Genomic DNA, 22549 nt, shown 5'->3' with positions numbered 1-22549 from the left:
TCGCCATTTTGAATTGGAGTCGCACGCAAAACGTTGTGTATGTGTACAAAAGCGACTCTGCACCTTTAAAAAGAAAATATAACATATTAGTTCCAACATACCCAGAAGCAATAAACGATGGCAGAATACCTGGCATCAATTTTTGGTACAGAAAAAGACAAGTAATATCAAGTTTCAAATTAATAATTATTTAAACTCTTCGAGCTAAGCGCAAGCGATATAACATTTCTTTATTTATTGCAGAGTAAATTGTTCGTTTTATTTTAAAATCGGTGCCTGCCGACACGGAGATCGGTGTTCACGAATTCATAACAAACCAACATTCAGTCAGGTAAAAAATATTTACGTGTTATTAGATTTACTAAGAAAGTTGTTATTAATCCATGTACCTACTCTATATAGTACTCTGTTCTGTGTTCAGTTTTAGTTTTTTAATAAATATTGTAATTGCATAACAATTATAGCTTATATTATTGTCTACTCTGTTATTTGACAAGGTAAACAAAGTGAAATCTATTTCAGACATGCTTATTGCAAAACCTTTATGTAAATCCTCAAAATTCAGCAAAGAGTGCAGATGGATCCCATTGTAAGTAATACATCTCTTTAAATTATATTTAATTAATGAATTAACTATAATCATTGTATAAATATTTTGATAGTGGTTGCAAATGTATCCGACGAGGAAATGCAAGAACATTATGACAATTTTTTTGAGGATGTCTTTGTCGAATGTGAGGATAAATATGGTGAAATAGAAGAAATGAATGTGTGCGATAATCTTGGAGACCACTTAGTTGGAAATGTTTACATCAAGTTTCGAAGGGAAGAGGATGCAGAAAGAGCTGTGAATGATTTAAATAATAGATGGTTTGGTGGTAGACCAGTTTATGCTGAACTTTCTCCAGTTACTGACTTCAGAGAAGCCTGCTGTCGCCAATATGAAATGGGGTATATATTAAAATTACATATTTTCACATCTGATAACAATATATATAGTCTATAATTTGTAAATACTTATTTTGGTATCTCTATAAAATCGATTTTTTTATATAAAAAATACACTCTATATATCACAAGTTTAATTTTTCAAATAATTAAAATACTAAATAAAGAACTTAATATTCTTCTAGAGAATGTACACGCTCAGGATTCTGTAATTTCATGCACTTGAAGCCAATTTCACGAGAACTACGACGTTATTTGTACAGCCGAAAGAAAGGAGGTAAAGGTCGGTCGAGATCACGTTCACGATCTCGTGGTCGTGATCGCAAACGAAGATCGCGATCTCGCGATAGGAGATCCAGATCTAAAGATCGTCGAAAAGGTAGGGACGATAAGGGTAGGGATGGACGATCTGGAAGGTATTAACTGTATTATTTTTCAATTGTAATAATCCTTCATAATAAAATAGTTTAAATTGATTCCTTATTTCTTTGACTGTTCTGTTAAAGATAACGTGTTTACTCGTATTTTTACTTTCATTCATTAACTATTAGCCAAATATGTATCTTATATTTAAAGACATGAAATTCTTTCAAGCAATGACAACTTTATCTTTCTTAAAAAAGAATTTACTACACACATAATTGTTTTTCATATGCGACGATTAAAGGGTAACTGTAACTCGAAATTATGTGGTGTGTAATTATAGAGAAGTTAAAAATAGTAAGGACCATCTCTTTCTTGTTATAATTTAATATGATAAAAATAAATTGTCATTTAGATTTGTATAAATTGCTTTATATGTCAAATGTCAAATGAACTCCCGTCATTTTTAATGGATCAATGAATCTTTATATGTATATGTATAAAATTATCACAATATAAAAAAAAATTTTGCATGTGTAATAATAAGAATAAAAAAAAGATAAAAAATAATGTTTTCTTCTTTTTTAAACACAATGACATAAAAACCTTGATAATCACATCAGTAATATTCGAACACAAGAAAATTACTTTTGTGTATTTCAAACTATATTTAAAGTTACTTCCAGCAGGAAGCAATAATTACAATGTACAAGAGATTGTGTTAAATGTTCACGATATAAACGTTGATAAAAATGATATATTTGTAAACTAATATCAAATCAAATGCTTAGAAAGACTTCTGTTTTATCATCTATCTCAAATAGGCCAAATTATTAAATATGCTTTGTACATACAAAATTTACATAAATTTTGTAATATTTTATTAAAAAACGAACTGATCAATTTGAAATCTTGACAGATTATACCTTACGTGTAAACAATATAACGAATTGTTATAATGTACAAAACAAGTAAAAGTTAAAACTAATTTAATAAAATAGAAATTTAAAATCATAGTCTCATATATAAAAATAGTTCATATGTTTCAACTACTTTGAAAGCATGGATTGTTGAGAAACATTTGAAGATATTCGTTCATTTTTTAGTAAATGAATACAGCTACAAAAAAGGAGATGTATTTAACTGTAAATAGATTTTTATGAAAGAATATACTTTACAGAACTTAAATAAATTATCCAAATTTTGTTTATAAATAATATCAGAATTACTATGTAGACTGAATTATAGATATATGTGTTAATGTTATAGCTGCATGTATAAAATTGTGATATGCGATTATTAATGAATAACGATGTAATGAGATGCACGCAATCGCCATTTAATACAGTCGATATTATAAATCTATTTATAAACTATTGCTTCCTACTTCAAAATGACACGAACTTTTTAGAAACTTCGTTAACGTCATTGTATCGATGCATGTGTATACATCACAATCTATTCGTGAATATCACGGATAAAATATATTATGTCAATGTAAGTCTTTCGAATTAATCGGTCTTTTTTTTTTTTTTCAAATGCCGACAATATTAAACACACATTCATTTGATCTTACAATGCTTTCACTGTCTATTTTCATAGACAATACTTAAAAACATCTTAATAATTTTACAGGAATAAATGTATCATATTTTGCAAACATTAAAGTATAATACACAATAGACGCAGGTTTTTCTTTCCCCAATGACTATTAACAATTACCATTATGTAGTGTAAAAAGTATATTAAAATGGTACGATTGAGTCCGACGGAAAAGACGTATTTTGTAGTTTATTCTCATCAGAATTTCTCCAAAATATACTGTATACAATATTTTACTTTACGTATAAATATATACAGTTATAAGAGCGCACTAGATATCGTTTAGTTACTCAGACACAAGATTGAGCAGTGCGCAACATTCTACTTCATGTGTTTTCGAAGATATAATACTACCTTCTTTCGTGTAGTTTTACTTTATTTTTGTCGTAGTATAGTGCTTGTGATATCCATTTACTTTGCGTCTAAGCACAGAGGTATAAATTGATTAATTTCTTCTCTTAAGATAACTAACAGCTTTAGTAATGTCCTGCCCGCATCACTTGTATCGTGAAAATATTTACACTGTTTAGGTTACTAATTAATGATTACGATACTCCAGAATAAGTTTAATAGGATATGAGATCATTGTTTAGGGGGGCTAATCAGCATAAACAATAAACTGTTGATTATCCACATCTGCAACTTCAACTTGAACAAACTGAGGTTGTTGAAGTTGAATTTGTTGTACTTGTCTTCCAATCGCATTACGTGACCTGTGAATCGGAAAATTCATTACATTCTTTAAAGGTTTATTTATTTTACATTATTTATTATAAATTCGTACTATATTCAATTAAGATTACTGAAGTATTATTGATATACTTACTTAGCTTTTGCATGTGTTAATATATGTGATTTTAAATTCGTTGATTGTGCAAATTTTTTGCTGCATCCATCAAATGGGCAAACATAAGGTCTGTCTCCAGTATGAATTCTAACATGAGTACGAAGGTTGAAGTCAAGACTAAACCTTTTGCCACATCCCTCGAATGTACATTGGAAAGGTTTTTCTCCAGTATGAACCAACTGGTGCCTCTTTAATTTTGAACTTTCAACAAAAGCTTTTCCACACTCTGCGCATACATGCACTCTTGGTCCATGAGTGTGTAAATGTTTACGCATTGCACTGTTATCTCTAAACATTTTTGTGCATCCTTTATGCGGGCAAGCTATAGTGCGTTCGACGCCGTCTAAAACAGGAGGCTTGCGTACTTTCAATTTGTGACCAGGTCTAGCAAATTCTGCCAACTGTTTTGGGTCCGAAAGGTCAAGACCCGGCATTCCATCAGAAATGGAGCTTCCAGAATGATTGAATTTGGCATTGGATTTACCAGTCATATATTCTGTGTAGTCTGGATCAGGCTCTGGATTTGAGCCTTCATCTGGAACATCCACCAGGTGAGGAGCTAATAGGACACTCCCTTTAACAATAACAAACAAGCAGTCCCAAACAAAAGCTACTGTATTTGTTTTTTCCTATGTAAATTATGTACTTTTTTAAAATCATTAAATGATAATACAAATTCTTACCATGTATTCAATTTATGTGCAAAATCAAACTTACATCTTTCTTTAATTATTAATAATTAATTTATAATTTGTCTTTCATATGAAACCCTATCTAACTTTTTTTTTTAAAGATACAATGTACATAACATTAATGTAAGATGTACTTAGCAAGTACAAACTCTACATTAATATGATCTACGTGTCAAATGTAAAAATAAGTTTTTATCTGAAAATTTCCATAAATTTTAGTTTTAGATAAATTTAATAAGCTTGATAATTTACATAATACTACAATGAATTAAAATGTAATAATAAATGCAATTTATAACTTGTATTGCAAATTTCTCTTTTTTTTAATATTAATATTATCATTTAAATGGTATATGTATGTATATATTTTTATTCAAGCAAAGATTAAAATTATTTTAATTTTTAAAACAATTTTAATCGCGAGCTTTTTGAAATGTAACATGAATATATATCAAATAATGTTAAGTCAAAACATCTTTCATATTTGAAAAATAAATCTAATTTTTGTATATAATGATCTTTCTAAAACAATCATTTATGAATTTCCTTTAATAGAAGCATACAGAGCCTAATACAATTGAGAAAGAAAGTGGAAATCAAATAAAATCATTTACTAAGAGCAACAAAGATAACATGAGTACAGAGCTTTGTTCATTCTCCGCCATTATCATTCAAGAGGACAGATCCAAGTAAAAGAAGCCATTTTCAAAATATGGCTGCCCCCTGGCAGCATAATGGCGTTCCCTCGATCAAAACAAACAACGCAAACTGTCAAAGAATTCATTGATAATAAAGAACCGGAGCATTTTGATAATTTTTTTGGTAAACCTGTATGAAAAACACAGTATTGATTCGAGACCACCGGAAGTACGTACGAACCGTGTGCGTGGAGATATCCGTTGCAAGAGTTTCTAATGAACTAATTCAGTGTATTTTATTCAAGTTATCAGAAGGTTAGATATAAATGAAACACTTACCATCATCGGTACCCGATGCCCACATCGTCACCGAGAATTCACCTTCAAGCGTCTTGATTTGCACTTGCTTCTGCTCCCACTTTCTAGCCTTCGTTTCCGAGCCCATCTCCCCAAAAATCGTATGATCGGACGTTCTGAATTTCGATGAACCACCTTTTCTAGCCTTCTTAGGACCCTTTCTTGATGGGCCAGGACTTGACTCGACATAAATATCGTTCTCTGGAACCGGGATCTGATCATATACGCTTAGCGGATCACTGCCGACGATTTCCTCTTGCGTCTGTAGTATGATTTCTTCACGTCCTGGTTCTGGAAGTGTTTGAAGGGCTATCATCGGTTGCCCATCTTCTCCCTCGATGGTAGTTTCCACAGTCTCACAGGGTATTTCTACCGGTATCGTTTCTATTTCAACCTCTTGGATATCTGGTTGAATCTCTACTTCAGTTATTATGTCCGAGGACGCCATATTAATCTCCGAAGACGCCATGTTACTAATCAAAATGGCTGGCCACGGTTAGTCGCGCGACAAGCGGGGCAACGAGTTAACTGATCACGTGACGTACCCCCACCACTATCATCAGTAAAGTGGTAGTCATTCAAAACTCTCTTGTATCCTTTTTTTCAAAGATTCTTCAGTAAAAAGTTTTACTTTCATTTCTTGAGTAAATATAAATTTTGTTTATAATTTATCGGGATATAATATTAATTATGTTTTATAATAAATTATGTTTATATTTCTTAAACCTTTCATATACTCATAACATTTTTTTATGAGAACCATTGAATTCTTTCCTTTCTCTTTTTTCGTTGTCGTTGCTCCATCTGCTGGAAAAATGTAGTAATATTGTCACTTGATAGCCTTAAATTTTGATTTGAACTGTTATAAATATATTTTTTTGCGTTACTAACTCATTTATTTTTCACTTATGTCGATACTATTACTAGTCTTAAGATATATTCAGATATAAAATAATATTACAGTACTTATTTATTTGAATAATAATAATAAAGATATAGGTTATAAACTTTTGTTATTTTTACGATGGACTTGTCAAAAATTCCAAATGACAGAAAATTATACCTTTGCAAATGGTATTTTCGAGGTAAGTAATTTATATTTATTAGAATATTTTACTTATTAATAAAAATGTTTATACCTTCGTTTTGCTATGCAGCTGGATTTGCTCTTCTACCATTTCTATGGGCTGTAAACGCTATTTGGTTTGTTAAAGAAGCTTTTTTCGTTCAGCAATATGAAGAACAAAAACAGATAAAAAAATGTAAGTATTTAATTTATTATGTTTCACCTTTGAGTTTATAGATTTGCTTGTTATGTAATTTGTTAATAATACATTTGCAGACGTAATATTTTCTGCAGTTGGAGCGACTATATGGTCAGCTGCTCTTATAGCATGGATTATTATATTTCAAACACAAAGAGCAGCATGGGGTGAGGTAGCTGATTCTATCAGTTACATAATTCCAGCAGGCATTCCTTAATGTTGTGATACAATTATCTTTAGTTAATTCATAATAAATAACTATTATGTCTTATTAATGAAGAATTACATGTAAGACTGTTCTCTTCTTACTTGATATCTGTTTAAATAATGATTTTCAGAATTATAAAAAATATATTATTTATTTAAATGCATTGAAATTGAATATTTCTAAAACTTAATCATATATGAATTTTAGATACAGTTACAAAGTACAACATTTCATACATTTTATAACATGAAAAAGCTAAGGTTACAAATACATATATTAATATCATTTGTTTATTTTCATAGTTATCCATTATTCTTTACTTGGTGTAAAAGAATAAAGTTAAACAGCTCTTCGTCGTCGTCTGTACATTTGAATATCCTTGTAAACTAATCTCGATAGAAGCTGAAACAGTAAAAGTAAGATTTAAGATTGAAAATATTTAGTACCAATCAAGTTTTGCATAAAGTAAACTTACCAATAATGCCACCATATCTGCGATCATAAGCATATAAAACACATTATGCCAGCCAGCCCAACGTGATACCAAACCTGCTAGCAGTGGACCAACAGCAGCACCAATACTGCCTGTTCCATCAATGATAGCAGTAACTGTAGCTAAAGCTTTTGAATTATCCCCTAAACTAGGGTGAGTTCCTAGTTCAGCAGATACAGCAGTTGTTATTAAGGCATATGGTCCATTTACCAATACTCCTGCTATTAGTAGTAATACTATGTTGGTGCCCAAACTTGTGCTTCCAATGTAGTCATATATAAACAACTGTATAATGAATCAAAAGATTACGGGCTATAGAACTAAAGAATTACTGATCTAATAATATTTATATGAATAATTCTTTAGCGTTGTAATTTATGAATTAAATAATTATGAATCGTTTATAAACTAACTTTTAAAAATTTTCAATATTTACTGTACAAATTAATACATACCCCGGGAACAGCAAATCCAAGCATAACAGCACATGTTAAAGCACTCATACCGCTATAATCGGATAAAACACCAGCTGCTATCGCACCCGCAATACCACCCACATCAAATAAAGTAGAGACATCTGCACTTAATGTTGTACTATAAGTAGCTAAGAAAATTAACATGTTTAATTATTAATATGACATATGGAACATGTAATAACAATCCAATAAATACTAACTTGAAGCTGCAATATATAATGGCAACCAATACAGGAATGTGTAGCTTACAAGTTTTGCAAAAAATAAAGAGAGAGAATATTCTATAACTCCAGGTATAGACATAGCTCCTATAAATCCGATTGCATTTCCTCTATGAGATTCTTGTACATGTCTGTATCTTGATAGTATTGGACTAGTTTCAGATCGCAAACTTGCCACATCCTTTTAAAAGACATACAACAAATAAAAAAAAATAGTACAATAAAAAAACTGTAAAAAATATTACATAAATGATATAAATATTAAAACAATGCAATTTATGTTAATGCAGTTAAATAGAGTATCAGTTGTGTAAAAAACAAAGCATGCACTTACATCAATATTAACTTGTTCGTGGTAGACACAGCGATAGATGAGACGCTAAGTACAGCAAATGAATTAACTTTAGTGAACATATAATATATATACACAAGAAAGTGGATAATAAATAATTAAAAATAGCATACTAAAGAATTACTTAATAGTTCGAAATTGAAGAGTTAATAACTACTTAAAAATAAAAACTTATTGCAACTATTAAAACAAGGAAATTTTATGCGTGAAATGTTATAAACAAATTTTCGTGCTCACATTCCAATACTAAATAACAAAAAATGCTATTGGTATTAATTAATTGCTATTAATACATAACATGCTAGTAATAATATAAAACCTTATCAATATCGTTATACAACTCACATCTTCGGCATCATTATATAATTGTTCACAGTCATCTGAACCACTGCCTTCATCTGAACTGTGGGTTGCATCGAATTTTCTATATCTAGGAGAAATAGGTGGAATACACCCGATATCTATAGGATTGGGTATTAAAAATAGAAATATTATAAATCCTGCTAAGCCCATTACTGCTCCAGGTACCATAAAACTTAAACCCCAATCAGATTCCACAAATTCAGCAGCTATTAAACTACCCAAAATATTCCCCAACGAGGTGTGAGAATTCCATATGCCAAAGATCAAACCTCTTTTTCTTTTTCCAAACCAATTTCCTACAACTGTAACTACACCAGGCCAACCTGATGTTTGGAAAACACCACCAATTGCCTAAATAAAATAATAACAATAATAGTAATAATGGAACTTATCTGAATAAATAATGAATTATTTTTTTGGATATTTACCTGTACCAGAACAAAATACCACAAGCTATGAATATTATATGGTCTAGCAATACCAAACAGATAACAAGATATACCTGATGCAAGCATACCAAATGATAGAAAATAGCGTAAATTTACTCTTTCAGCTATGAAACCACTGCATAAATAAATATAAAATTATTATCAAAATAATATTTATCATCTATATATCACAATTAAGCTCACTTCAAAGTGTCACCTGAGGAACATGGCTGCTGCATATGTAAACAGGAATGCTGAGTCTAACATGCCAAGCAATGCTGGAGCATCTGCAGTATCTAGAAATACATATAATATTTTACTTGAATATGATTCACATGCATATAAATTAAATGTTGATTAAAGATTTTAGACAATAAAATTATATGTACCAAATGGAGCCCAATCACACCATGTATCTCGATTAGTACTATTAATCAAAAAATCTGGAGGTGGTGATAAAGTACTACAATTGAGACTTAATACATTTTTCACAACTGATATTGGTTTTCGTGTCATATGGTAGCAAGTATAGGCCAAATATGTAAGAGCTAAGATACCACCCTGATGCCAGGTCATTTTGTTCACACGGCGATAAGGACAACATTTTGTGGCTGTATGTTCCAAGGCTTGAAAGCCCCATGGTTGATCCCTTAATGAACCACTCATACTTGCTAAATGATGCTTTCCTGATTTTGTTGACTAACTTATTATTATAAGTGTTACAATATTTTTCACTTTTAATATAATAACTGTCACTTGGTTGTACCTTTTCAATTTAATTTGTATCTTTTTATCACCAAATGATTTATTATCTATATTATTTAAAATAACATAGCAAATATTTTTATCTTCTTGTATTAATACTTTTAAAAGAAAATTAAAAATAATACTGTGCACTTTATAAAGATTTCTTAAATTGATAGTTAACCACTTAAATTTTCATTTACATATGATTCCATTTATCCATCATAGTATACAATTATTTTAATAAATATAGCATTGATAAAACAAAGTACTCGCAATACTATTATTAGATTCACTTCTAATTTTATCTTATCATAAAGATTGTGGGAAATAATAGTATAATATCAATATGTATTGTACATTTTCTTTGATTTCCTCAATGTCATATTCATACATAATTATTGTACTTATCTTTTCTCACTGATATTTTTATTACGTCCAAGATTTTAATTTATCAACAGAAAAGCAGTATTCATATAGAAACCATAACTAAAAGCCACATTAGATAAAAGAACAGCTATGATTCATAACCTAGAACAAAAAAAAAAAACAAAGCTGTAACAATGTAATCTGTAAATATGTAATCAGAATATCGTTTGAATTGCATATTTTATAACGTCATATTACATTTTCACCAATTTTAAGAAACTATAAAATTATAACACTATGAATCACGTGGAATGTTTACTATCATAAACGGGGGATAGTTAAGTACGTGTAAATAGACAGTGAACATGCAAGTCGAGCATGATGTGTCAGTGTCATGTAGCTTTGTTTGGATATGTGTGGCTAATGTATGATTTTAATTGCATACACTCACTACAGATACAAAAAGACTGGATATGCCTTTGTTCTCGAGAAATCATGATTTTCAGAATGTCATATACCCTCAGGTGAGGTTAGGCCTGCATTTACAGAGCACAGTTAATGTGACAATCGTGCCTCTTTTACTAATCCCTCTTCTATTACACCTCGTAGTCATAACTGAAAACACACAATATTGACTCCCACTAATTCTGTTGTGTTTAGAAACCAGTTAAATTGAATAAAATAATTGTTTGATAAACTTGTATTTTAAAAAGACCGCCAAAAATTTAAATCTTTTAAATTCGATCTTACCGCCATCTCTTTCAAAATGGCGCAAACTATTCAACAACTTACCGACTGAGATTCCAGAGGCACACTGTCACCACCTGCCGGAGTGTCGTGGAAACCATTCGGCAAATAGTTTCCATCGTTTTCGGATAGATGGCGCTAGTGCTCCCTTGTACTGTCGATAAGTTGTTGAGTAGTTTGCGCTGTTTTTGAAGAGATGGCGCTAGGACCGAATTTAAAAGATTTTCCTTTTTGGCGGTCTTTTTAAAATACTAGTTTATCAAACAATTATTTTATTCATTTTATGGTCTTATGCTAAATTTAACTGATTTCTAAACACAATAGAATCAAAAGGAGTCAATATTGTGTCTTTACAGTTCTTATTTAATTGCGTATCAATGATATATCGAAGCAATCTGGTGGTCTGGTGTCACTGTCAACTTGCCTAACACTGTTGTGTTATCTATTTGCTTGTTGCTGAAATACATAAGTTTTTTTATCACAGATAATACATATTTCCAATTTGGTATTTCAGAATTTGTACAATAAATATTGGTTAATTAATATGGTGGTTCCTGATGATTATGAGGCTATTATTCAATGGCATCCAGAAATGATATTAGTTTCCAAAAATCCAGTTACATGGCAAGGATTTATAACAGCATCTTGTAATTTTAATGCAGGAATAAATATTCGAATCAAATTAAAGTTGACTGTACCAAATTATCCCTCATTGATTGATGCGGAAATTAATTTTGGTAAAGAAATAACATTCATACGCAACGAAGAATTTAATAGGAGAGTTAAAAATTTAACAAATCATGCAACTAAAGTATCAATATTCTTAAGGCAATTACAGTCATTAATAGTGAGTGTCAATATTTATTTTATATCTCATGTTGCTTCATATAATGTTACTAATAATATATTTAAACAGGGTAAATTTATCAATACAGCTCGCATCATTGAAAATAATGAATATGAAACAACAAATAATAAAGTAAAAGAAATGTTACAAGAATTACAGAATGTACTTGAAACTCCATCTGTAAGTATAAAGTTTATTATATTTAAAAGTAATTACAATATAAGATAGATGTTGGAAATTATATTGTTAAAGGAAGTTCAATTATCATCCAACAATACACTAAATACTATTAAACTATCTTTGGGAAAGGTGGCTATAAAGTTACAAAAGGTAAAGTACGGAATGCATCCATGGTCTGTTGTTTATTCAGATTTACCTGAAATACCTGCACTTGGACCATTTGAAAAGAATGTATCAACATTAATTGTAGCAAGAAATAAATTTAGATTACAAGTGGAAATACTTGAGAAAGCATGGTCTAATTTGAAGCAAATTGATGAGTAAGCATATGAATCTATTTATGGTAAACACTTTTTTCTACATTTTTAGTTTAATCCATATGAGATTTTTGAATAATTAGGAATTGTTGGGTAATGGATCCATTACAACCAAAGCCATGCCATCTTTATAGACGAATTTATCTAACACCATCTTTATCCATGTTCATTAAAATAGATCCTTTGAATCCTATGGATTTACCAGAAATTAAATTTATGGGTAGTGAAACAGAAGTTGAATCTAAAAGGGAACTTATTTCTAAGAATTTACAGGCATGTATTTATCATTATTTTATATCAAACTCTGCTTTACAACATAATAATTGTAAATATTATAACACTTTTGTAGAATTGGAATTTACAATATAACTTTATAGATAATTTAATGATGATATTGAATTTAAATATATTTCCCAAAAAAGAAAAAAAAGAGACAGTACAAGATGAGAATACTATTGTTACTGATGAAGAATGTTGTATTTGTTTCTCTCTAGAAATAGACTGTAATAACTTACCTGATAAAATTTGTAGTAATGAGAAATGTAGAAGGCGTTTTCATACATCTTGTCTATTACAGGTATGTTTGAATAAATATAAAATAATTTTTAAATTAAGATATTTAAAAGGGAGATAATATTAACAAATATTTATATTATTTTTTAGTGGTTACAAGCAGTTGCTGGTAATCATATTGCATTTGATCATATTCATGGCACATGCCCTAATTGCCAAGAAAACATATCATGTTGCATTAAATAGTAAAATTTAAACCTTAAAAAATATTTTAATCAAATCTTGTTAATTTGTCATTCAAATACGTATATATGTGTAAAATTCAAGGATATTGCCCATTGTTTAACAGAATCATTGAATTCATGAGTACCACATATTAGAATTAATGTTTCATTAATCATACAATCATCAAGTATCTCAGAAACTGATTCTTTATTTAATCTACCGGGTTTTACATTTATACCATGGAGATTGGAAATATTATCTAAAACACAAAGAAAGGTATGAAAGATTTTTAATACATGATAAAAAAAAACTATAAACCAAAGATTTGAAATAATTTAATAATATTATAGTTTATATTTTTAGAAATAAATTTAATATTTAAGATATACAACTTACTATGCAACTGTGATATATGTAATGTACATTTAAAATTCCAATAATCTGTTAAAGTTTGTAACTCTTTTTTCAAGGGAATCTGTAATACATTTTGAAATCCACCAATGAAATGAATCCTTGTTTCCTCTAATTCATTATTTATAATTGATTTTACTATAGAATACACTGCAGTTATTCCAGATCCCATAGTAAACATAACAATTTTCTGAAAACTACAAAGTTCTCAATCAATTAACTATTTATTAATAGTAAGTAAATATTAAATATGTTATACATACCTATTGCATTCATATTTAAAATTTCCATAAGGTCCTCTAATAGATATTTGATCATCTAATTTTATGTTTTTTAAATAAGTACTAAATTTTCCATTAACATAAAGTCTGATTAAAAATTCAATACTGTTATCTGTAAAAGAGATTGGTGAATATGGTTTGGTAACATCCCATAAGCGTAACATAACATGTTGTCCTGGTTCAATTAATATTCTCTTATTATTCTTTGGGTCATTTTCTGCAAACAATTCTTATTAATAATAAATATGTTATAAATCATGCAATAAATTATACATTTGTACCTTGATATTTTAAATAAAGTAGAATGTAATGATCAGAAATCTCCTTTATATTAGTGACTGCAAAGTTCTTGTATAAATATGAACATAATAAGTTTTCATTGCTTTGTACTTTTATATTTTGCTTTTTTCTCTTGTAATATTCTTCAAGTAACTGTCTATGCACATCAAAAATACAAAGATCACATGCGTTATGACAGCAGTCTTCTTCTGATGGAGTTACTGGTCTGCTGCTTTCATTGTCACTTTCAGTACACATTTTACCTATGTGAAATTTTTTGTTATATATGTATATATTTTATTAAAAGTTGTTTACTTATTTGTCTAGTTAACCTAGACTCTGTTAACAACGTGATTCTAATTACTATTTACATATGGATGTATATATATGTGTGTGTATGATGTGTCATGTAAACATTAAATTCATGTATTAGTTATATATACATCTGCATATGTCATGGTATGTCATTAGTGATCAGCTGTTTGTCAAAAATATTTTAACGCATACAAACTTTTGTAGATTTTTATGTAATATAAGACCGATATATAACTCATGAAGATAAATTATAGTTTTCAATATGTATATTTACAATTACAATGATATAAATTCCTGTATCATGGAACAAAATTATCTACTAATTCCAGACGATGACGTAGCGTGATATAATGATTCCAACAAAGAGTTAAACAATGCTCAATATAATAAGAGTTTTAAATACGCGTTGTATGCGCGTTCTAGTTAATATTAATACATTTTAACAGTTTATTATTACGTTGTCATATAGTAAAATCAGTTTCTTTTATGTAATTTAATTTTGCACAGTGATGTATCATTGTTCACAGTATAATTTATAAAAAAATAAAATGGAACGTATAAATATTATAGGATGGAAACGTTATGTGCTGGTACAACCACCTTTAATGATGATGATATTTGCTCAAGCAATAACAAGTAACTATAAATTATATAATATGCTTAATATGTTATTGTAAAAGATAATGTTATAAAAGTAATAAAATTATTATAAAAAGATTTTATGTGAAATTTTATTTTATGTGAAATTTATATTTTGAATTTGAATTTTAGGTAACATTTTAACAGATTTAATAGTATATCGTACCTGTAGTATAACATTAGACATAAATAAAACAGAATGTTTACTATTACATAAAAATAGCAGCTGCACAGAAGCATTGAAAATAGATGAACAAGTTCAGCCTAAAGCAAGCTTAATTTTGATGAGTAAATCATTTATTGAAAGTATTATACCTGCTTTACTATCTTTATTTTTGGGACCATGGAGTGATCTGTATGGAAGGAAACTTATTATATTATCAGGATACGCTGGTTAGTATTATACTATATTTAAAAAAAAAAAATATCACTTACTCAAGTGGTGATTTATGTCACAGGTAAATCACTGACGTATTTCATTCTATCTATTATGACCATTTATGATATCAGTCCATGGTTTTTATTAATTGCATATATTCCATATGCATTCTCTGGAGGATTTAGTATAATTTTATTGGGTACTATTTGTTATATTTGTGACATATCAAATGAACAAGAAAGAGGCTGGCAATTAGCTTGGATGGAGGCTTTAATATCTATTGGTGTTTTAACTGGTATATTAGCTGGCCCTGTTATTTTTCAAGCATATGGGTATGTAGCTGTGTTTGGTAGTGCTGCTGTATGTTGTGTGTTAGCAGGATTGCACATTTACTTTTTAGTACCTGAGACCATATACAACAGAAATTCAGTATGTATTAAAAAACATACTTTTACTAATATCTCTGCTAGTTCATTTTAAGATTATTCCAGTAAGGTAAATGTAATTTTTTAATGTTTATAGATAACTCTTGGAACAATGTTTGATATACATCTAGTCAAAAGACTTATTAACACGTGTATTCAAAAAAGAGAAGGATTCAATAGATATATAGTTTGGTGCTGCATAACTTCCATTATTTTAATGGTTGTAGTCTTAGAAGGAGAAATGACTATTGGCTTCTTATTTGTAAATGCTAGACTTGGTTGGGATGTAAATACATATTCCATTTATGTAGCTACTAATATAATACTCAAAATTCTTGGAATTCTAATTGGTGTTAAAATTTTGGTAGTATTCGGAGGTACAGATAATTTTTACAAATGTTAGGTTCATTTGAAATGTTTAACGGGAAAATATTTAACAGTAGAATGTTTTATAGGACTTTCTGAAGAAGTAACAGCTATATTATCATTGTTTTCTTCCTTAAGCAGTTCCATAGTAGAAAGTTTCACATTAAAATCTTGGCATATGTATTTATCAGCAGTTGTAGGAATGTTTAGTGGTGTTGCCAGTCCTATGATTCGTACTACATTGTCTAAGTCAGTGCCTCCAGAGGATAATGGTATAAATCATTCAAAATAATAATTAATTTAAATACCTTCTCAATATATCTTTTTATAATACTATTAAATTTTTATAGGTAAGGTGTTTTCTATGACAGTATCTATTGAAACATTGACTCCATTTTTAGCATCTTCTTTATACAGCATAATTTATTCATATTTTATGCCACCTATATACCCAGTACCTGTATGGTTTGTATCTGTAGGTATTTTTATCATTGTAATATTTCTGTTGATAAACATAAAAATTCAAAGTACAAGACAAAGTAACCCTGTAAGATATGTGCCACTGCCACAAGATAGTGAAATATTAACATAATTTTACATCAATACTGCGATGCTGTAAAAAACTGTGGTTATAAAAAAAGATATAATGAATGTACATATATTTTGTAACTTTTTTAATGCAAAAATATAAAATAAAATTGAATTTAAATCACTTCCTTTATTAAAACATACACTGATATATATTTTTAAGTAATGATAACTGGAATGTAAATAATTTACATAAATAAATTTTCAAATATTTTACAACTCATCATAATAATCAACATGATCACCAGATTTATATTTACGGTTTTCAAGGACTTTCAAAAGGCGATTAACGGTTTGTTCACAAGTTAAAACAGCTCTCTTTACTAACAGATCATTAAAACTAGACTGAACTTCTTTATCACTTGTCTCTGTACAAACCTGATAATACATATCCGTTTCAACTGGCCCTGGTGAATAATTCAATACATTTACTTCTGGATTTTCTAATGCAAATACCTATGTAACAAATGAATAATTAAATATAAAGTAACATAAAGTATTAACAAATAATTAATATTAATATAAAATTACTTTAAAAAATATTTCACGTGCTGCCTTTCCACTAGAGTAGTAACCAAATGATTTTCTTGGTTGCAAACCAAGCAATGAAGTAATATTTATGACAGTTTTCTTGGCACTTGGAGTTTCATTAAATATTTTCATAATGACTCCATTTAATATAGCAGGACCAAAAACGTTTAAATCATAATAATTGCGCCAATTATTTATATCAGTCATTTCATTTGTTTTCTTAGTAATATCTCCCATGGTACCAACATTATGTACTATAACTACTCGATCAAATTGTGCTGCAGGCTTATTCTTTAAAGTCTGTATTATGACATCTAAAAAAAATATATATATATATACTAAGTTTGGTGGTCTTAAAGAAGAAAAAGTGTGATATTCTTTACAAACATATATATTTACCATGTAATTCATGTTCTGTTGCCTTGCCTAAATCAATACTAACAGTGTCTACAGATATATTGGAAGGAATATTTTTAGCAGTTTCTTTTAAGGCATTTAAGTTTGTTGCTAATAACATAACATGTGAGTCTTTTTCTAAGACTGAACCAAATGATAGTGCAATTTGTTTTCCAATTCCACGACTTGCACCAGTTATTAACAGAAATACCTTTCCTGATAAGTCTTGAATAGGCATCTTTATTTTGATAAATTAATCCTTTTGTTTTTCCAAGCAATAACTTTCAACTTGTTTATCTACTAATATATCTGCTGTAATATTATCTTCTTGCTCAGATTCTGTTACTTCCTGAAGAACATCTGCTTTTAAAAGGTGAATTAATTCACTAACTGTTACTGCCTGAAATATTTAATATGATAATATAATTATGATTGAGTTATTTGTTAGTAAAAATATTTTAATATCCATATTTACTTCTAAATGTGGTGCTATATGTCTTATAAAAGGATTTGAAACTAATTCTGTGTCCTTTTCACTCTCAAGCTTACATTCATTAGTTATTAAACGTGCGATGGTATCTTCTCTGATCACCGATAAGGATGTTACAAGATCTTTTTTTGATGTACCTTTTTTAAGACTTCTAAGTCTGGAATCTAACAGATAATTTCATAAATAGACAGAATAATCTTAAGAATACATTACATATTTAACATTTTATATATAATAGAATAGAATAGAATTAAATAAAATTGTTAGCTCAGTTGTGAATGTCAACATATGGACAGAGTTTATATTTCATTTTTAAACAAAATTAAAGAAAAAATCACTTACAAAGTTTTTCCAAATATTCTTCTGAATCCGCAAGTTTCGTATGTTTTGATTCTACGAAAGAATCCTCAAAATAGTTTTTACTATTATCGGCGTCGATTTCTGATATGTCCGTTCCACACCATGGATCAGGAATGTCTGTCTTCATGATTTACGTAAGCACAATTTTTCTATCGCGTGGTATTTTTCCTTCCAGGTATGTTTTTTTATTCTTGAATTTATGTATATGGTTGCTAAATTTTAATGGATATACATATACTTTAATCAGATTTATTGGTTAACCAAGTACAATTTTCGGTTGGTCTTGCTGGTGGTTAAATATATGTATGCCTGTGTTGCATACATATGTATACAGATGTATCAGTGCTATGTATATATATGTACATTATGAGCTACTTTTATTCATTGAAGATGTTGAAATAAAACTATTCCAAACTATTAAAAATATAAAAAGTTTCTGACGAATAATTTATTATTAGTATATAAATATACAATTAAGGAGTAATCGATACAAAATCAATTTGTCTAAAAAACATAGTCTGATATAGAGAAAATGTTTACAAAAATATTGTTGACTTTATTACACAGCATAAGCAATTATTAATACTATTCATTGCAACATTAAGATATTTTTTCAGTCTAAAATATGTGTATAAATATACATAGCACATACATTGTGTTTATTTTGAATACTACATATGTATTTTTAATAGTAATGACCAATTAATATGATTTTATGTACAAAATTGAATTAATGTATCAGAAATAACAATATTGTCCACATTAATGTAGTATTAAATATCTTCGTCCTTTTTCCTTCATAATAAATATTATAATACAAACTGTTCAGTACAACTATATTTGAAAAACATCATGAAACGATCGGTTTTAAATGTCGTATAGTTAGATATAAGCAAAGCGAATGAAATAGTAACCACAAACTGTTTAATGCATTTTAATGTAAATAACATTTCTTATTAGCCTGCCCTTTAAACATTGTATTAAAACAGTGATATCAGATGTAAATATATGTACTAGTTTTTCATTTAAAATACATATATACTCAATTATAGTAATTAATATCAAAGATCAAGGAACATTGATTTCATTAATAACAATGTGCTGGTACTGAAACATAAGAAATTAAAAAACAATTTCATACAGTTTACAAAATATATAAACATATAATTTATGTTATAATTTGGCATTTGTGATTGTGTTAAATAGAAGCAAATTTAAGACATAGGAACAGTCTTATACTTTTTTATGTACAAAAACAATTACAGAACCTGACAAAATGTAAATTTTATAATCACAGCACTTACTAATGTTTTCAACAGTTTTCTTTCAATATTCTGTAAAAAGATTTTGACTATTACTATTTATAATAATTGTACTGTATATGCAGAGTAGAGCTAAAGTTTACTTGTAATATATTGCTCATGCATATATTATATGTATCATATAAAAATGTATTATTAAATAATTAATTTGATTTATATGCACAATAACAATACAGTGTTGTAGTTTCAATGTGATGTGTATGTTTCAAAATATTTTTATGCATTCATGATGTCGATAAAATTTATAACTCTTTGCACTCTGCTTTTTTTCTTTTTAAATAAAAGAATAATATCTATATTTTATTTTTTAATAATATAAGATATCTATTAATGTATTACATATTGAATAATACAAAACATGTATTTTGCTGTAATAAATTATTATAAATAAGAGTGTAAAGAGTTAACACTTGATGCATTAGAATTTCTATCTTGCATAAACTTTGCAGCATGGAGAAATGTTGGGTTAAATATGATTTATGATGTAATAATAACTATCACGCGACAATGATATAGTTTTAAATCCTAGAATTGATGATCCTATAGATAAAGAAAAAATCACAACCGGCAAGTAGCCAATTACATACTAGTAACAAAAATATAATTAATGATATAATAAATTATGCCATACCTTGGCTTCAGGAATTTTACGAACGGCATACGACCTAGTTATCAGAATTTAAAACCTTCTGTATCTGTACAATTTTTCTTTTGATTAGAGAAATCAAATGATAAAAGATTTATAAAAATTAAGAAACTCTGATAACAAAGTAGTTGCACTTGATCACAGAGGATATTTTAGAGAGTTTAATAATCAACATTTATGCACCGCTTGAAGGTCTTTCCCAACAACACAACCATCTGCGCCATAATGATAAAGGTTTCCTACGCCTATATAATAAACTAGCACCACCCCTTCTGGTATTAAGAGCACTAACTATTGCTTGATCAAATGCTTCTTTAAGATCATGTTGAGTTAATGCAGATGTTTCCACATAACTTACAGCTCCTACCCTTTGAGCCAATTGATGTCCTTGTGTTGTTGTAATTGGTGTTTGACCATATCTTGCTAATTGTAACATAAGATGTACATCCGACCTTAAGTCACTCTTTGTACCTACCTGAAATTATTACTGTTATTACAATTCATGTTATATACAGTATGTTGATATTTTAACTTTATTTAAATTTTATCATTATTGTTAATAACATATATAGTTTTATTACCAAAATGATTGGTGCATTTGGGCAATATTTTTTAACTTCATTTACCCAACGAGAAGTTACACTATGATAAGAGGAAGGACATACAACACTGAAGCAGACTAAGAACACATCTGTTTCTGGATAACACAATGACCTTAAAGGATCAAAGTCATCTTGCCCTGCTGTGTCGCATAGTTGAACATTTACTGGTTGACCATCAACATTAACTACCACTGTAAAAAATGAACATTATGTAGAATCTGTTCTATGTTTATAAACTATTATATCAAAAGAGACAATAAATACTTAAGAATTCAACTTCAAAAATTTTTAAAAAATTCTTTTGTTTGTGCACCCTTTTTGATAACAAAGACATCATTATGATATGATAAACTTTATGCTTTAAAATGTTTTAAATAGAAACAAAGTTGTCTGAGTATAATAAAAAATTGTTGTTTATCTATATTTTACTACAAAATAATAAAGTATTCAAGTACAATCAATGATAAGAAAATTTCAATTCCATAATTAAATGCCACTGATAAATTGTTGTGGAGAAAACTCACCAGAAGATTACTTATCACTACCTGAAACTGAACTTACCAACTGTCATTAAATTTTCAACTAACCATTATAATTATCAAAAGCAGTAGGCACGTATTCTCCTGGGAAACCGTTTGTGGAATAAGAAACTACAAGGCTGGTTTTTCCAACGGCACCATCGCCTACTAGAACAACTTTGATTCTTCTGTCGAGTGGGCTACCGTTGTGTTCTGTACCACCACCGTTTGAATTTTGATTCTGTTGTGAACACGTCGTTCGTTTCGTTTGCATCTGCATTGTTTGTCCATTCTTCAGAAGGGGTTTAGTCCAGTTTGTGTGCGACGACGGTGGCATTATTTTCTTCTTTCCTTTATCACATCTATAAGCTTTCATGCGTATACTTCGGAGATTATTTTACATATAACCTCTACCTGATCAAGGAAAGCAGTGCAATAATTGCATCGATCACAGCACATTTTTTTTTCGAATCGTCATCTTTCTTTTCTCCTATTGACACTTGTGGCTGGCAAGAATACGGATCGAGTGTTGGATACCGATGGCTTCAATACGCCCTGTCAGATACTGTGCGCATCACTCGAAAACAATGGGGAACATACACCGTCGTCCAGAAAAGATAAAAAAAAAAAAGATACCGATACACCTGCCGCGACGCGGAGCCACCTGTTATTATGCATTTCTTGCGGCGGTCGCACAACCGGTGGCACAGGTATCTCGCGATTGTAGAAAATCGGTTTTACCTTGATCTTTTCTCTTTGTTTTAAGCAAACCTTATATTTGATATATTATAAAATGTATAAATGTA

The 22549-nt window shown here is 29.1% G+C and overlaps 10 protein-coding genes across 18 annotated transcripts; 4 read left to right on the top strand and 6 right to left on the bottom strand.

The window, feature by feature from the left end:
• The first annotated feature begins 1 nt into the window (after position 1).
• On the top strand, positions 2-1424 carry LOC114874827 (splicing factor U2af 38 kDa subunit). Its single transcript, XM_029184482.2, has 5 exons — positions 2-161; positions 244-331; positions 523-589; positions 663-951; positions 1134-1424. The coding sequence occupies exons 1-5, from the start codon at positions 118-120 to the stop codon at positions 1369-1371; spliced, it is 726 nt and encodes a 241-aa protein (XP_029040315.1). The 5' UTR covers positions 2-117; the 3' UTR covers positions 1372-1424.
• Positions 1425-2801: 1377 nt separating this feature from the next.
• LOC114874826 (transcriptional repressor protein YY1-like) lies at positions 2802-6037 on the bottom strand. 2 transcript variants are annotated; one of them, XM_029184480.2, is made up of 3 exons: positions 5430-6037; positions 3740-4334; positions 2802-3626 (listed from the first exon to the last, which is right to left on the bottom strand). In XM_029184480.2, the coding sequence occupies exons 1-3, from the start codon at positions 5914-5916 to the stop codon at positions 3512-3514; spliced, it is 1197 nt and encodes a 398-aa protein (XP_029040313.1). In that variant the 5' UTR covers positions 5917-6037; the 3' UTR covers positions 2802-3511. The 2 variants fall into 2 exon arrangements, with proteins under 2 accessions (XP_029040313.1, XP_029040314.1); XM_029184481.2 differs by having other exon boundaries at positions 3740-4295.
• A 209-nt stretch (positions 6038-6246) lies between these two features.
• Positions 6247-7083, top strand: LOC114874808 (gamma-secretase subunit pen-2). The gene is made up of 3 exons (XM_029184432.2): positions 6247-6532; positions 6605-6709; positions 6790-7083. Exons 1-3 carry the CDS (start codon positions 6472-6474, stop codon positions 6927-6929), a joined length of 306 nt encoding a protein of 101 aa, XP_029040265.1. The 5' UTR covers positions 6247-6471; the 3' UTR covers positions 6930-7083.
• Positions 7053-10048, bottom strand: LOC114874806 (glucose-6-phosphate exchanger SLC37A2). Of its 3 annotated transcripts, none has more exons than XM_029184429.2 (9): positions 9643-10048; positions 9471-9549; positions 9254-9389; positions 8808-9176; positions 8445-8489; positions 8090-8291; positions 7869-8017; positions 7396-7698; positions 7053-7322 (listed from the first exon to the last, which is right to left on the bottom strand). In XM_029184429.2, the coding sequence occupies exons 1-9, from the start codon at positions 9917-9919 to the stop codon at positions 7260-7262; spliced, it is 1623 nt and encodes a 540-aa protein (XP_029040262.1). In that variant the 5' UTR covers positions 9920-10048; the 3' UTR covers positions 7053-7259. The 3 variants fall into 3 exon arrangements, with proteins under 3 accessions (XP_029040262.1, XP_029040264.1, XP_029040263.1); XM_029184431.2 differs by having other exon boundaries at positions 9458-9549; positions 9643-9733; XM_029184430.2 differs by lacking the exon at positions 8445-8489.
• A 764-nt stretch (positions 10049-10812) lies between these two features.
• Positions 10813-13216, top strand: LOC114874810 (E3 ubiquitin-protein ligase FANCL). 3 transcript variants are annotated; one of them, XM_029184436.2, is made up of 7 exons: positions 10813-10890; positions 11628-11960; positions 12030-12140; positions 12270-12460; positions 12541-12730; positions 12807-13034; positions 13121-13216. In XM_029184436.2, exons 1-7 carry the CDS (start codon positions 10840-10842, stop codon positions 13214-13216), a joined length of 1200 nt encoding a protein of 399 aa, XP_029040269.2. In that variant the 5' UTR covers positions 10813-10839. The 3 variants fall into 3 exon arrangements, with proteins under 3 accessions (XP_029040269.2, XP_029040267.2, XP_046145980.1); XM_029184434.2 differs by having other exon boundaries at positions 12213-12460; XM_046290024.1 differs by having other exon boundaries at positions 11628-12140; positions 12213-12460.
• On the bottom strand, positions 13089-16615 carry LOC114874811 (NADH-cytochrome b5 reductase-like). 4 transcript variants are annotated; one of them, XM_029184440.2, is made up of 5 exons: positions 16599-16615; positions 14169-14429; positions 13870-14104; positions 13592-13803; positions 13089-13454 (listed from the first exon to the last, which is right to left on the bottom strand). In XM_029184440.2, exons 2-5 carry the CDS (start codon positions 14422-14424, stop codon positions 13264-13266), a joined length of 894 nt encoding a protein of 297 aa, XP_029040273.2. In that variant the 5' UTR covers positions 14425-14429; positions 16599-16615; the 3' UTR covers positions 13089-13263. The 4 variants fall into 4 exon arrangements, with proteins under 4 accessions (XP_029040273.2, XP_029040272.2, XP_029040271.2 ...); XM_029184439.2 differs by lacking the exon at positions 16599-16615 and adding an exon at positions 14939-15019; XM_029184438.2 differs by lacking the exon at positions 16599-16615 and adding an exon at positions 14756-14842.
• Positions 14601-16993, top strand: LOC114874809 (proton-coupled folate transporter-like). Its single transcript, XM_029184433.2, has 6 exons — positions 14601-15117; positions 15253-15513; positions 15579-15928; positions 16022-16301; positions 16380-16562; positions 16641-16993. The coding sequence occupies exons 1-6, from the start codon at positions 15030-15032 to the stop codon at positions 16880-16882; spliced, it is 1404 nt and encodes a 467-aa protein (XP_029040266.1). The 5' UTR covers positions 14601-15029; the 3' UTR covers positions 16883-16993.
• Positions 16994-17019: 26 nt separating this feature from the next.
• Positions 17020-18043, bottom strand: LOC114874820 (sepiapterin reductase). The gene is made up of 3 exons (XM_029184467.2): positions 17809-18043; positions 17410-17723; positions 17020-17334 (listed from the first exon to the last, which is right to left on the bottom strand). The coding sequence occupies exons 1-3, from the start codon at positions 18041-18043 to the stop codon at positions 17092-17094; spliced, it is 792 nt and encodes a 263-aa protein (XP_029040300.1). The 3' UTR covers positions 17020-17091.
• Positions 18044-18058: 15 nt separating this feature from the next.
• On the bottom strand, positions 18059-18946 carry LOC114874822. The gene is made up of 3 exons (XM_029184470.2): positions 18638-18946; positions 18281-18459; positions 18059-18205 (listed from the first exon to the last, which is right to left on the bottom strand). Exons 1-3 carry the CDS (start codon positions 18780-18782, stop codon positions 18059-18061), a joined length of 471 nt encoding a protein of 156 aa, XP_029040303.1. The 5' UTR covers positions 18783-18946.
• Positions 18947-19179: 233 nt separating this feature from the next.
• On the bottom strand, positions 19180-22505 carry LOC114874819 (ras-related C3 botulinum toxin substrate 1-like). The gene is made up of 3 exons (XM_029184466.2): positions 21813-22505; positions 21205-21416; positions 19180-21098 (listed from the first exon to the last, which is right to left on the bottom strand). Exons 1-3 carry the CDS (start codon positions 22117-22119, stop codon positions 20799-20801), a joined length of 819 nt encoding a protein of 272 aa, XP_029040299.1. The 5' UTR covers positions 22120-22505; the 3' UTR covers positions 19180-20798.
• Positions 22506-22549: the final 44 nt, after the last annotated feature.

The sequence above is a fragment of the Osmia bicornis genome, chromosome 2 (genome assembly GCF_907164935.1).
Source record: "Osmia bicornis bicornis chromosome 2, iOsmBic2.1, whole genome shotgun sequence".
Lineage (NCBI taxonomy): Eukaryota > Metazoa > Arthropoda > Insecta > Hymenoptera > Megachilidae > Osmia > Osmia bicornis.
Note: the sequence above shows the minus strand (reverse complement) of the source record. Positions and strands in the feature narration are given on the sequence as shown.